Source organism: Cervus elaphus, chromosome 5 (assembly GCF_910594005.1).
Source record: "Cervus elaphus chromosome 5, mCerEla1.1, whole genome shotgun sequence".
Taxonomy (NCBI): Eukaryota; Metazoa; Chordata; class Mammalia; order Artiodactyla; family Cervidae; genus Cervus; species Cervus elaphus.
This window is the reverse complement of record NC_057819.1, coordinates 59,871,688-59,887,834: the sequence shown is the minus strand read 5'-3', so window position 1 is coordinate 59,887,834 and position 16,147 is coordinate 59,871,688. Positions and strand designations below refer to the sequence as shown.

Sequence of the window (16,147 nt, the reverse complement as noted above, 5' to 3'; positions counted from 1 at the left end):
TTAAAATCTCAGAAGCTTGCATTTCCTGCACAGAAGTAAATTAATACATTATATATGAAATAGTTTATTCAAATGTGTACAATGTGAAAATGAAATAAATTTAGTCAACAAACACTTATTGAGTACCCACAAGCATCACGGAAAGTGATGTTATAGGGATACATTAGACATTAACAACTTTCAGGAACTTAAATTTTAGAAGACAGCATGTGTTGGAGAACAGTATAAAATTTTCAAGCATTTTAGAAGGGCTACTTTGAGTAATATGATTATTATGTAACTATACTCTTTTAGAAAAAGATATTGGATGAAACACTTGGCTGAAGAATCTACACACTGAAAATATTTATTTTCTTGAACTATTTAAGGAAATAGAGATAATTACTCAATTACAGGTGTCCCACATATATTCATAAGATCATAACATAAAATTAAATGTAGCCAAAATGCTAAGCAAACTATAGATAATCTTCTCAATAGGTGCTGCTGCAGACCAGAACCTTGTGTATAAATGCTAGAAAAAATATTAAGCATTCTTCTTCAGGTTTCATAACATTGACCTTAAATCAGTGATGAAAATAGATGCAGCATTATAGATTGAAAGCCTAAAACAAGTATGAATCTCATAATTAATTTGCAAGCAAATATAACTTAATAAAATTTGAGAATACCACCCTTAGCTATTTCTTGTCAATCAAATGATTGCTATCATTAGATGTAATCTTTTAAAGAGTAAGGACATTTTAATGAACTGGAATAGTTTTAATATCTGTGAAATTATGTGAAAAAATGAAAGTAATGTTGATGCACTCTTTCAGATGTTAATAATAATTTTCAGCATTGTTTTAGTTTTCTTATCCATTTAGCCCTCTGTGAAATCAGGGATAGAAACACTATCATTCTCATTTTTTGGATGAATCAGTTGAGGCTTAGAGAGAACTTTATGTGACACAGATGCAGTTAGTTCCAAATATCTGACTCCTCATATGGCTAATCTGTGCAATCGAGGATTTTCTCAAGCACTTATAGAGTCATCCATTGACCGGCATTTGGGATTATCTGCATGTTTGATTCTTTTCTTCTCCTTCTCTATTTGGCCTAGTTTGTGAGGCATTTAGTGATTATTTTTCTTCAGTTCATTCACTCATTCCTCCATCAGAAGCATCTTGGTTCCCTACTGTACACTCAGAACTGCTGGGCAGTACTTAACCAGCAGCTCTCCATTAACATATGTAAATAGACTGCACCTGCTTCTTACAGACAATTCTAAAACTCGGATTTTTCTGCCTCTTATGAGAAATAAAATGATCTGAAATAATTGAAATTTTTTAACTGTTAATTGGTAATTTCAAACTCCCTAAAGATAGGAATGACATCTTGTTCATCTCTTAAGCCCAGCTCCAACATTTAATGAATGGGTGGCAGATACGTCTTGTCTTTTATCTGTAACAGTAAGTGCTTCTGGGATGAAAGTGGTATAATGACAAGCATGAATGGTTATTTTGAAAATCAGGTTAACTGGTGTGGCATAGCTCTCAGCTCAGTTCAGTTCAGTTGCTCAGTCATGTCTGTTTACGACCCCATGGACTGCAGCTCGCCAGGCCTCCCTGTCCAGCACCAACTCCCGGAGTTTACTCAAATTCATGTCCATGGATTCGGTGATGCCATCCAACCGTGTCATCCTCTGTCATCCCCTTCTCCTCCTGCCTTCAATCTTTCCCAGCATCAGAGTCTTTTCCAATAAGTCAGCTCTTTGCATCAGGTGGCCAAAGTATTGGAGTTTCAGCTTCAGCATCAGCCCTGCATTGAATATTCAGGACTGATCTCCTTTAGGATGGACTGGTTGGATCTCCTTGCAGTCCAAGGGACTCTCAAGAGTCTTCTCCAACACCACAGTTCAAAAGCATCAATTCTTCGGTGCTCAGCGTTCTTTATACTCCAGCTCTCACATCCATACATGACCACTGGAAAAATCATAGCCTTGACTAGATGGACCTTTGTTGGCAAAGTAATGTCTCTGCTTTTTAATATGCTGTCTAGGTTGCATAGCTCTACTCTGTGTTAAATATGTATCCTGTAAGTTCCTCATACACATTAGAACTAAGTTAAAGATGTCTGGTACTTCAGGAGTTTAAAAATAAATTAACTTAATAAAATGGAAAAGCTTACAGTTGTAAGGCAAGTTATTACCAGAGCTCTAAACTCATTTGGAAGTGAGAGTTGGACCATAACTGAGCACTGAAGAATTGATGCTTTTGAGCTATGATGTTGGAGAAGACTCTTGAGAGTCCTCTGGACTGCAAGGAGATCCAACCAGTCCATCCTAAAGGAAATCAGTCCTGAATATTCATTGGAAGGACTGATGCTGGAGCTGAAGCTCCAATACTTTGGCCACCTGATGCAAAGAACTGACTATTGGAAAAGACCCTGATGCTGGGAAAGATCGAAGGCAGGAGGAGAAAAGGATAACAGAGGATGAGATGGTTGGATGGCATCACTGACTTGATGGACACGAGTTTAAGCAAGCTCTGGGAGATGGTGATGGACAGGGAAGCCTGGCATGCTGCAGATCCATGGGATCACAATGAGTCAGACATGATTGAGCAACTGAACTGAATTAAAATGAAGCTTATTTGGCATGTCTGAGCTTTCTCTATTATTATCCATTTATTCACTAATTCACCCATCTTTCCCATTATCTAATAAACTCTTCATCAACCCCACCCACCTGCTATCCATCCACCAATCCTCTCATCTACCTTCCAGTTCTCCTACCCCACCCCCCATCTTTCTTTTACCATGTCTATCATTGTTACTGTTGTTTAGTTGTTAAGTTGTGTCCAACTCTTTTGCGACCCTATGGACTGTAGCCCACCAGGCTCCTCTGTCCATGGGACTTCTTAGGCAAGAATACTGGAGTGGGTTGCCATTTCCTTCTCCAGGAGATCTTCCCGACCCAGGAATCAAACCTGCATCTCTTGCGTCTTCTGCATTGACAGGCAGATTCTTTAGCACCACCTGGGAAGCCCAAAGTTATTCAATACAAAACAGGAAATCCACATTAACATTCCACTGATCACAGAAGAAAGAAATCCACTCAAACAAAGATAGACTTCTGTTATTAAATCAGTACCTTTTCCTGGACAAAACTCGAGTTCCCCATGGAGAGCAGAGGGAAGACTCGCTTGTCAAGCAAAGAGGGATCTGTTCTGCATGACTGAGCCATCAAGAGAGACAGGAACGAAAAGCAGTTGCTATTGCACCATTTACAGTAGCCAAGACATGGAAACCACCTAAATGTCCATCAAGAGATGAGCGGATAAAGAAGTGGTACATTTATACAGTGGAATATTACTCAGTCATTAAAAAGAACAAAAGAATGCTATTTGCTGCAACATGGATGGAACTTGAGATTAACATACTAAGCAAACTAAGTCAGAGAGTGAAAGACAGGTACCATATTATACGACTTATATGTGGAAGGTAAAATACAACACAAATGAACCTATCTACAAAACAGACAGACAGAACAGACATGTGGTTGCCAAGGGGGCAGGGTTGGGGAGAGGGAAGTTTTGGGAGTTTGGGATCAGTGGATGCAAAGTACTATACATGGAATGGATCAACAACAAGGTCCTGTATCGCACAGGGATCTATATTCAGTATCCTGTGATAAACCATAATGGAAACGAATATGAAATCTGTGTGTGTGGACCTGAGACACTTTGCTATGCTGTAGAAACTAACACAACACTGTAAACCAACCATACTTCAATAAAAAATTTGTAAGTAGTTGCTTAAAGTTAATACTGATTCTTTGGTTTTAATTAAGATGAACGCATTGTTTGTTGTCCAAAATGTGGTACTTTTAGGAGTAGAAGGGGGGGGACTTAACTAATAATCATGCTGGGAAAGAGGCATAAACCAAATTTATCTAGGTCAGGACTGTTCTAGATAAATGAGAACATGGTCTCTTGTACATATATTCTCCTGGAACTCTAAAGTGGTATTCCTGTACAGTATTTTGTGATCTCTTTTAATTATAGCCCATGTGATATGTGAATTGTTTGTTTATAGTAAAAAAAAAAAAATAGTAGGAGAGATTTTTAAAGATTGTGTAATGGTATAACTCACACCTGCCTTTTTTAATAGCATTAATTTCCTATACGTTTACTAGTTAGCACTCCAATTTGGAATCATCTAGATACTTCATTTCTTCCCTTCTGTTATCTTGCTTTGAGGTGGATTGCAACCCCATTCATACAGTGGAAATGTGTAAATCACTTGTGCAGGCGTAACATTTACCAAGGTGACGTGGGGGCTGTCAAAGAGGAGGAACACCCAATCCTTATGTCTCAGCAGTTCACAGTATAGCTGGGATCTTGGTCTAACAGCATTTGCACAAATTAGCTACTCCAAGTAAGCAAGTGGTTACATGTAGGCCTCAGCAAGAAGATTAGGTGGCAGAGAAACACCAAAGGGGAACAAGTCAAGGGCCAGGGAAAGCTAATTAGAGGGAGCAGAAACAGGGCTCAGACCTAAGTTCACTCAGGTCAGACTAGCTCTTGTTGCCAACTCTGGTGGATAATAGGTGGGAATTTTTTATTTATATAAGATTTAGTTGAGGCATATATAACTTAATAGCATCTGAAGTAAGTTGCCCTTCCTCTGAACTCTTACATCTATTTTACATGTGCTAGCTGTGTGATCTTGGACAGACTTCTCAGCCCTTCTGGTCTCACTTTCCTCATTATAAAATGAGAATTGTAATAGTACCTAGCCATAAAACTGACAAAGTTGTTAAAGTGGTTAATTTATAGAAAGCATATAGGACAATGCCTGCTATCAGAAAAATATTGAAAAAGAACGGTTCTTACCAGTATAGCAAGACATCTTTAGAGAAAAAATGTGCTTTCATCAATATAAGTTAATATATGATTGCAATTTACCTCATGGACAGTATCCCCAACATGACCTTTTATTTAATTCTCTTCTTTGGTACTATTTATTGCATTTCATTTTTATTGAGATAATAATTGACATATAGCACTATGGCAGCTCACTCCAGTATTCTTGCCTGGAGAATCCCATGGACAGAGGAGCCCAGTGGGCTACAGTCCAGGGTCACAAAGAGGGGGATACTACTCAAGCGACTTGAAAGAAGTGAAAGTCGCTCAGTCCTGTCAGACTCTTTGCTACCCCATGCTATGGACTTCTCCAGACCAGAACACTGGAGTGGGTAGCCTTTCCCTTCTCCAGGGATCTTCCCAACTCAGGGATAGAATCCAGGTCTCCTGCAACGCAGGCGGACTCTTGACCAGCTGAGCCACCGGGGAAGCCCAACATGCACTATATAAGGTTACAGTGTACAGCTTAATGATTTTAATGACTTTACATTATGAAATGATTATCCCAGTCAGTTTAGTAAACAGTCAGACCCTCATATGGACACAAAATGAAAAAAATAAAATTTTTTCTTGTAACTCAACAATATTCATTCATCTGTAACATATGGAAATGCTGTACTTGACATATTTATCAGGCCAAACATAATCTTAATTTGCCCTTATTGTTTATCCCTTTCTTTTTTCAGCTCGGAAGTCCAAGAAGTTGGGGAAGTTAAAAGGGGTTCACGAGGAGCAGGCGCAGCAGCCTCCACCCCCACCCCCGCCGCCCCAGAGCCCCGAGGAAGGCACTACATACATCGCGCCTGCGCAGGAGCCCTCGGTCAACTCGGCGCTGGTCCCGCAGCTCTCCACGATCTCCCGAGCGCTCACTCCTTCCCCTTCTATGATCCTTGAAACCATCGAGCCCGAGATTGTATATGCAGGCTATGACGGCTCCAAACCGGATACGGCCGAAAACCTGCTCTCCACCCTCAACCGCTTGGCCGGCAAGCAGATGATCCAAGTTGTGAAGTGGGCGAAGGTACTTCCAGGTGAGGACGGGCTCTCCTTTCTGGGTCTGCATCCTGAGCTGGGCGCCTCAGGGCCACCGAGTGCGCCGTATGCAACAGTGCGATTGAGTTAGCGTTCGCCTCAATCCTGAGACCCAATTGTTGTTTTTTTTTTTTTTTAACTTGATGTCAAATTCAGTGTGTAGGAAAAATCTGGTGAGTGTGCTCATTTCTCTTGAGACATTAGCGTTAAGTATTCTACTGTTAATATAAAGTATGCATTTCTTATGTTGACGATTGAAATGGAACATTTCATCCCCGTATTATTAATAAGGCAAAAACACATTCTAGTTGTCAAAGCCCAGAATAAGCCCGTTATTAGCAGCTGATAACAATAGCTAATCTCAGCCTAAACCAGGTTAATTAAGACATACACACTACTGTATATAAAATAGTCACATATACTATATATGGGCCTTTCAGGTGGCACTAGTGGTAAAGAACCCGCCTGCCAGTGCAAGAGATGTAAGAGACATGGTTTCAGTCCCTGAATTGGGAAGATTCCCTGGAGAAGGGCATGGCAACCCACTCTAGTATTCTTGCCTGGAGAATCCCCTGGATGGAGGAGCCTGATAGACTATGGTCCACAGGGTCACAAAGAGTCAGACATGAATGAAGCGATTGAGCATGCATGCACATACATATCTATATATAAAAAATATATAGCACAGGAAACTCTACTGAATACTCTGTAATGACCTCTATGGAAAAAGAATCTAAAAAAGAGAGGATATATGTATATATTCTGATTATAACTATATATATATATATATATGTAATTATATATCCTGTATATAAACTGATTCACTTTGCTATACACCTGAAACTAACACAATATTGTAAATCAATTATACTCCAATAAATATTAATTTTTAAAAAAGACCTGTCAAGTAAGCTTTAGGGGTCTCTGCATCTTGCTGAAAATATCATCTTACCTCCAGCACCCTATCAGTTGTCCTTGAAATTCCTAATTTGGTCATTTTTTATGCTGTAGAATTTTATTAATAAGGTCCCTGTTAATCTATGGAAACATCGCTTAGAATTGCAATCACATTGTCCCAGTTCATTAATCCAAAGCCATTTCTTAGATGACCTGTGATCACCCAGCAGCTATAAAACAAAAGATAATCAGAAGCCCTAATTCTTTGAAGGGAGGCTTGCCCAGGTGAAACTACATGAACAGAAGGATACCCTGGTGCCCCTTGGAGTACAGAGGGTGGAAAAAGAAATGAACGAAGGATGAATTGAGGCCCAGAAAGGGAGACTGTGGGTGAGGCAGGACCAGCGCCAAGGTTGCTTAATGACATGCGTGCTCAGTCATCCAGTCGTGTCTGACTCTTAGACCCCCATAGATTGTAGCCTGCCAGGCTCTTCTGTGTTTGGGATTCTCCAGGCAGGAATACTGGAGAGGGTTGCCATTTCCTCCTCCAGGGCATCTTCCTGACCCTGGGATTGAACCCGCGTCTCCTGAGTCTCCTGCATTGCAGGCAGATTCTTTACTGTGGAGCTATTGAGGACGCCCTGCCAAGGATGCTTATTCTGCCTCAAAAGTCTGGTTATTCCCAACTAAGGGAAGCAAGGAATAAGACTTTTTAAATCCCTGCAAACTCATGAAAATTAACCAGGAAACCAGGCTTCCCTGGTGGCTCAGACAGGAAAGAGTCTGCCTGCAGTGTGGGAGACCTGGGTTCGATCCCTGGGTTGGGAAGATCCCCTGGAGAAGGAAGTGGCAACCCACTCCAGTGTTCTTTCCTGGAGAATTCCGTGAACAAAGGAACCTGGTGGGCTACAGGCCATGGGGTCATGGAGTCAGACTAGACTGAGTGACTGACTTTCACTTCACTTCATGAAAACTAAAATCTTCCACCACTGTTGCAGGTATGCAGTAGTAGACAGTCATTAAATTATCTTTGGTTTTGAAGATACCGGTTGTGAGTAGGCTGAAGCAAGTGGCAAAGGTTAACACAAATTCTTTCAGTCTCACTAAGGGTGGTAGACCACCATCCACAGTGAAACTTCCAGGACATCTTAGTTTTCTTAGCCCTGGCAGTTTATACTTCTTGAGAATTTAGGGTGAATTTAACATAATGTTAAACAAGGCCAGGTCCATGATAGGTACTCTGGAAGTAACTGTGGAATTGATTTGAGTCAATGAGAGAAAGGGGGCGGTGGGGGTGGACTGAAGAAGTTTCTTCCTGGGATGTACTTAAATGCTAAGTGTTTTCTGTGGTAAATTGTTCTGTTCTTCAGGATTTAAAAACCTGCCTCTTGAGGACCAAATAACCCTCATCCAGTATTCTTGGATGTGTCTGTCGTCATTTGCCTTGAGCTGGAGATCGTACAAACATACAAACAGCCAGTATCTCTATTTTGCACCAGACCTAGTCTTTAATGAGTAAGTACCTATTCATTAGTCTTCATAAAATAAACTAAGGAGTCATTCATTGTGCTTTTTTGTGATTTCTAACAGATGTACCTCTATGAAAGAGTACACTGATATGTGTGTGTGGTTTTTATGGTTGTGCTGGGTCTTCACTGCTGCACACAGGCTTTCTCTGGTTGCGGTGAGCAGTATATCTGTATGGACTTTTTCTGTTTGCAGTGCATGGATTTCTCCTTCCAGTGGCTCCTCTGATTATAGAGCTTAGGTTCTAGGACATGTGAGCTTCAGCAGTTGTAGCACATGGGTCCCATAGTTGCAACTCACAGGCCCTAGAGTGCAGGCTTCAGTAGTTGCAGCATATGGGCTTTAGTTCCTCCATGGCATGTGGAATCTTCCCGCACCAGGAATCGAACCCATATCACCCGCATTGGCAAGCAGACTCCTATCCACGGTAGGGAAGTCCCACCAATGTTTTTTAAGAGCTAAAATGCTATCCAGACTTTCCTGGTGGTCCAGTGGTTAAGACGCCACATTTATTTGCAGCAGGTGTGGGTTTGATCCCTAATTGGGGAACTAAGATCCCACATCCCATGCAGCAAGGCCAAAAAATTTTAAAAGTTAAAAAAAAAAAAGCAAATAGAAAAAGCTATCATTTGAGAACCTAAAAATTACTTTTTATAAAATTATAATGCACATGTCTGAGTATGTGTAAGAAATTGTCCCAAAAAAAGATAATCCAATTGGCTCCCAAAACTTGATTGGTACAAAGCCACAATTAATAGAAAAGCATCTTTTCTGCTGTCTGCTCCAGTTGGGAAGACTGTCTAATTTCTAGGAAATGTGAGCGTATAAAGTGCCAGTTTTTGAGCACGTTCATAGAGTGATTCTTTTGTTAACAGTATACAGCTGCTCACTGTGTTTTCATGACAATCATAATTACCCTTCTTTGCAATTGTAAGAGAAGCCAAAATGTTATTCTGTAGTGAAACATTTTTAGTTTTATGATGCATTTTAAAAAGATTGAAAGAACTGTAATAGACTTTTCTTTGGCCATGAATTCCTCCCTATGTTAAGTTTAACATTTTAATATTGTTTGCATTCCACATTAGCACATTCCGTTTATGTTTATATCTAGCCATGCTTCTTTGTAATTGTTGGGTCAAGAAATACTTAAAATAAAAAGGAACATTTGAATGATGATAGTAACCACAGCCATATTCTAACAGATGGCTCTCTAGAGATATGAAAACAGGGGTTTTTCAATAGGGAAGGAAGCAGATGAGAATTAGATTGGTGAGGTAAGAGACAGAAGGGACATGAAAGATTCAAAGTGGACACGTAGTGCCTAAATACCTAAATTGTACTGGTGGTAGTTTTCCTGAGAAAATCACTTCATCCAGTTATAGTGGACCAGAGAGGCAGTTTTAGTTCAAGATAAATTAGGAGCATCAGTTGTTGATTCCTAGGGTGACCATTCTTTTGGCAATCAGAACAAATAATTCTATGAGTACATAAATTTTCACCAAAAGCATGAAATGAGGCCAAACAAGTGATATGCACATTTTAATTTGTTTGTTTTCCTCAGTAACCAGCTGATGTTATTAAACAGTAAGCTTGTTTTCCAATGTGGTCTGTAAACCAAAAGGAAAGCATTTTGGGATTCCCCAAGGGTCCACTGGTTAGGCCACTGTGCTTCCACTGCTGGGAGCCCCTATTTGATCCCTGGTTGGGAAACAGATCCTGTAAGCTGCTCAGTGTGGCCAAGAAAAAAAAGAAAACACATTAAGGAGGGTCTTTGCTTTAAGAGGACATGTGGGTAAATTAGAATCTCTTAGTTCCATCCAGATGTCTCCTTTAGGTTTTAACAGAAGATTCAAATAATCCATTTAATCTCATTCAGTGACTCTATTGATTGTTTATTGTCAAATGTGCATAATGTAAAATGTTCCTCTTTAACCATTCATGGTACACAGTAGCATTATAATTGCATTGACTTCACTGTGTTCCCATCACCATCCATGTCCAGTACTTTTTTCATCATCCCAAACAGAAACTCTAGACCCATTGAGCAATAACTCAGCATCCTCCTTTCCCGCAAAGCCCTGATAACTTGCCTATTCTAGATATTTCATATAAATGGAACCATGTAATATGTGTCTTTTTTTTTTTTGTCTGGCTTATTTCACTTAGCATAATGTTTTCAAGGTTCATCCTTACTGTAGCAGGTATCAGAATTTCATTTCACGGCTGGATAATACTCCATTGTATGTGTGTAGACTTTATCTCGTTATTTGCAGATTCTGTATTTGTGCATTGGTCTTCTGGCACATTTATTTGTAAACCCAAAGTCAGTGTTTGCCGCACAGAGAGGCAGTGAATTTGCGGTACCTGACCTGGGCATTTCAGCTGAGACTCTGCCTTCTTGTTCCAGTTCTCGTATGGTAAACAAGTCTCTTTTACATGGTCTATTTAGTACCATGTATTTTTTGCATTGTTGTGCTTTTTTGTGATGATTTCACTGTTTAAAATGACCCATGAGCAGAATGCTGTAGTGCTTTCTGGTGTTCCTAAGTGCAAGAAGGCTGTGATGTGCCTTAGGGAAAAAATACAGATGTTCAGTAAGCTTCTATCAGGCATGAGTAACGGTACAGTTGGCTGTGAGCTGAGTATTAGTGAATCAACAATATATGTTAATACGGTGTCTTTAAACAGAAATACACATAAAACAAGATTAGGTGTAGATCAGTTGATGAAAATGTTATGAGCAGTAGCTTCCAGGAACGTCACCCTGTATATCCCCTTGAAGGAGACATAGCTCAGTATTAGCTATTTTTGTGTCTACTGTAACTTTATAAAACATAATTGCCATGTTTGTTTCTTTTGTTTTTACCAAATAGAATTGACCACATTTTATCCATTCACGGACACTGATAAAATTAATGTCATTGAAGGTTTTTAGAAGTAGATAAGAAACCAAAAACAACAGAAAAGGTCATATAAGCTCTATGCATTTACTTGTTCTAGACAATATTAATAGAAATAAAATGGAAATAACCAAAAAATTTCCTTCTAACATTATAATTAGTTAAATAATATGACATTGTATAATTACTAGAATGAACATTTTGTTCTCTATTCTTAAAACCTCTGACCTCAACCGCAGCCTAGACTTACTAGATTTTCTCTCAAGTAGAAAGAGCAGGGCAGGAAATTAAATAAATAAACTTTGCATTTTTCAAAGCGGGGAAGAAAACCTACTCCCAGGAAGCATTTAGAAATGACATGAAGCCTTTTGGCCAAATCCCATCAACAAATAGAGTTGTTGTGGTAACTCAATCACAAGATGCTGTCACAGACCCTATATATTTTAGGGAAATTAATAAGTTGCAGAGTATGGGGTACAACTGAAGTTTGTATGTGCATACTTCATTCTGAATTTATTGAGATATTTACTAACGCTCATCAATTTTCTAAGCAGTGATTTTTGAATTGTAAAATATATTAATATACCCTGTCTCATGGAATATATAGCCTAATGGAAGAGACAGACATTATCAAAAAATTCTAAGATCATAATTGTGATAAGTACTGAAAGAAGAATACTTTGAGAGCAGTTAAGGAGAGGTATTGGTCTAGACAGGGAAGGACTCCCTGGGATTGATGAAGCTATTGTCATCCAGGGGAAGGAAGTACAGGAGGAGGAAAGTTGATTTAGGCTGAGGGATGCAGCAAGGCAACATCACAATGGACCTCAGTAAAAATGCAAAGATGCCCAAGGGCAGAATCAGCATCAGTTGTGGGTGGTTGGATTCTGACAGAAACTGGAGAAGAGGAAGAGGAAGTAGGTGTGTAAGATGACTTTCAAGCCTCAGCCATAATTACCAGGGAAGACATGGCACCACTCACTGGGTAAAGAGCTGGATTAGAGGACCAGGATTTGGGAGGGAAGAGAACGAGGCCAGTTTTAAATGTGTAAAGATTGAATTGCCTTTGACTCATTGTCTAAGAGGAGATGTCAAACGGGCAGTTAACTGTACAGATCAGAAACCTAAAGAGAGGTCCCGCTGGAGAGAGAAATTTTCAAATACATCTTAGAGGTGGGGGTTAAAAGAAGAAAGACAGGAGAGTGTTATCTCACAGATCCAGGGAAAGAGAGAACTTTGGAAAAGGAACTGTGGTGATCAGTGCTAAATGCTATCACAGTTCCAGTGAAATGGGGGCTGGAAGGTTTGAACATGCTTCTCCAAGGCCTGCCAACAACTTACATATTCATGTTCTCTGAACATGCCCCTGTGTTCCCCCATCAGTGCCCATACCTTATACCTTTCACCAAACAGAAGGAGACAGGCTGCCTTTTTGTGCCAGGGAGTAATGCATGCCATTCAGCTGAGGACAGAATGCACTGATGGGGCCCACCCTTGCTCTCCCACTCACCCTCAACTGTCTTGGACCCCCTCTCACCCACATTGGCAGCTCTTTATAGATGTCCATAAGCCCCCCATGTTTGATAGCACCTCCTCCCTGAAATCACAGACTCTGTCTTAATCATTTGTTAATTTCCAGCCCTTGGCATTGTGTCCAAGGCGTAGCAGGTTCTCCATAAATATTTGTGGAAAAAATGAATTATTGGGCAAATGCAGCAGACAATCTATTCATCAAGAGAGATTTTTAATTATCATTGCTATTTATGAGGTTGAAGTTTATGACCAAGAAGTGTGATATGGAAATGCATTGTTTTCACCAACAGAGGTGTAGCTATCTTTAAAACAGAGAAGAACACTTGAATAGTTGATTGTGTGTTTGCCTTCAACTGTGAAATGGATCTGAGAGTTCCCAAAGATCTTATCCTTCAGCTGTTATTGGAGCTAAAGGAAAGATACAAAGTAGGGAATAATAAGTAGAACATTATTTTTAAGTTTTTATTAAACATTGGGGTGAAGATATGAGTTAATACTTTAAATTAGAATACTAGAATTTTTATTATAAACTCAAAACTTTGAATTATGTATTAAATGATTCATTATTCAATTTTGCCTTGAAACAGTTTATCAAATATGGCTCCAGATCACTGTAAATATTCAAATTTATTATCAGTTTCAATACACATATTAAAACTCCCATTTAAGCCTGTAATGAAATTTCCTCAAATTTTTTAAATTTCTGAAATGAAGGTTCAGTGTGTTTTTCTCTTTTAAGTCCAGCCAATAAGATGTATGGGTCATGGTGGAGAGTTCTGACAAAATATGGTCCACTGGAGAGGGGAATGGCAAACCACTTCAGTATTCTTGCCTTGAGAACCCCATGAACGGTGTGAAAAGGCAGAAAGATAGGATACTGAAAGATGAACTCCCCAGGTCGGCAGGTGCCCAATATGCTACTGGAGATCAGTGGAGAAATAGCTCCAGAAAGAATGAAGAGATGGAGCCAAAGACAAAACAATACCCAGTTGTGTATGTGACTGTTGATGGAAGCAAGGTCCGATGCTGTAAAGAGCAATATTGCATAGGAACCTGGAATGTTAGGTCCATGAATCAATTGGAAAGTGGCAAATTGGAAGTGGTCAAAAGGAGATGGCAAGAGAGAACGTCAATATTTTAGGAATCAGTGAACTAAAATGGACTGGAATGGGTGAATTTCACTCAGATTACCACTATATCTACTACTGTGGGCAAGAATCCCTTAGAAGAAATGGAGTAGCCATCATAGTCAACAAAAGAGTCCAAAAAGCAGTACTTGGATGCAATCTCAAAAATGACAGAATGATCTCTGTTTGTTTCCAAGGCGAACTATTATAAATCACAGTAATCCAAATCTATGCACTGACCAGTAATGCTGAAAAAGCTAAAGTTGGACGGTTCTATGAAGACCTTTTAGAACTAACACCCAAAACAGATATCCTTTTCATTATAGGGGACTGGAATGCAAAAGTAGGAAGTCAAGAAACACCTGGAGTAACAGGCAAATTTGGCCTTGGAGTACAGAAAGAAGCAGGGCAAAGGCTAATAGAGTTTTGCCAAGAGAACACACTGGTCATAGCAAACACCCTCTCCCAACAACACCAGAGAAGACTCTACACATGGACATCACCAGATGGTCAACACCAAAATCAGATTGATTTCATTCTTTGCAGCCAAAGATGGAGAAGCTCTATACAGTCAGCAGAAAGAAGACCGGGAGCTGACTGTGGCTCAGATCATGAGCTCCTTATTGCCAAATTCAGACTTAAATTGAAGAAAGTAGGGAAGACCACTAGACCATTCAGGTATGACCTAAATCAAATCCCTTATGACTATACAGTGGAAGTGAGAAGTAGATTTAAGGGATTAGATCTGATAGACAGAGTACCTGATGAACTATGGATGGAGGTTCATGACATTGTACAGGAGACAGGGATAAAGACCATCCCCCCAGAAAAAAAATGCAAAAAAGCAAAATGGCTGTCTGAGGAGGCCTTACAAATAGCTGTGAAAAGAAGAGAAGCGAAAAGCAAAGGAGAAAAGAAAAGATATAGCCATTTGAATGCAGATTTCCAAAGAATAGCAAGGAGAGAGAAGAAAGCCTTCCTCAGCAATCAATGCAGAGAAATAGAGGAAAACAACAGAATGGGAAAGACTAGAGATCTCTTCAAGAAAATTAGAGATACCAAGGGAACATTTCATGCAAAGACAGGCTCAATAAAGGACAGAAATGGTATGGACCTAACAGAAGCAGAAGATGTTAAGAAGAGGTGGCAAGAATACACAGAAGGACTGTACAAAAAAGATCTTCACGACCTAGATAATCACGATGGTGTGATCACTCACCGAGAGCCAGACATCCTGGAATGTGAAGTCAGGTGGGCCATAGAAAGCATCACTACAAACAAAGCTAGTGGAGGTGATGGAATTCCAGTTGAGTTGTTTCAAATTCCAAAAGATGATGCTGTCAAAGTGTGGCACTCAATATGCCAGCAAATTTGGAAAACTCAGCAGTGGCCACAGGACTGGAAAAGGTCAGTTTTCATTCCAATCCCAAAGAAAGGCAATGTCAAAGATGCTCAAACTACTGCACAATTGCACTCATCTCAAACACTAGCAAAGTAATGCTCAAAATTCTCCAAGCCAAGCTTCAACAATAAGTGAAGCATGAACTTCCAGATGTTCAGCTGAATTTAGAAAAGGCAAAGGAACCAAGATCAAATTGCCAACATCCACTGGATCATTGAAAAAGCAAGAGAGTTCCAGAAAAATATCTACTTCCGCTTTATTGACTATGCCAAAGCCTTTGACTGTGTGGATCACAATAAACTGTGGAAAATTCTTCAAGAGATGGGAATATCAGACCACCTGACCTGCCTCTTGAGAAATCTGTATGCAGGTCAGGAAGCAACAGTTAGAACTGGACATGGAACAACAGACTGGTTCCAAATAGGAAAAGGAGTATGTTAAAGCTATAGATTGTCACCCTGCTTATTTAACTTATATGCAGAGTACATCATGAGAAACGCTGCACTGGATGAACCACAAGCTGGAATCAAGATTGCCGGGAGACATATAAACAACCTCAGATATGCAGATGACACCACCCTTATGGCAGAAAGCAAAGAAGAACTAAAAAGCCTCTTGATGAAAGTGAAAGAGGAGAGTGAAAAAGTTGTCTTAAAGCTTAACATTCAGAAAACTAAAATCACAGCATCTGGTCCCATCACTTCATGGCAAATAGATGTGGAAACAGTGGCTGACTTTATTTTTGGGGGCTCCAAAATCACTGCAGATGGTGACTGCAGCCATGAAATTAAAAGACACTTACTCCTTGGAAGGAAAGTTATG

At 39.7% G+C, this 16,147-nt stretch overlaps 1 protein-coding gene across 5 annotated transcripts in view; it reads left to right on the top strand.

Moving 5' to 3' along the window:
• The window catches only part of NR3C2 (nuclear receptor subfamily 3 group C member 2), a 433,599-nt gene that overhangs the window by 324,801 nt on the left and 92,651 nt on the right, over positions 1–16,147 (top strand). For all 5 annotated transcript variants that reach the window (XM_043902575.1, XM_043902574.1, XM_043902577.1 and 2 more), the window contains 2 exons: positions 5,594–5,938; positions 8,207–8,351. In XM_043902575.1, coding sequence (XP_043758510.1) covers positions 5,594–5,938; positions 8,207–8,351 — 490 coding nt within the window. The remainder of the gene's footprint in view (positions 1–5,593; positions 5,939–8,206; positions 8,352–16,147) is intronic.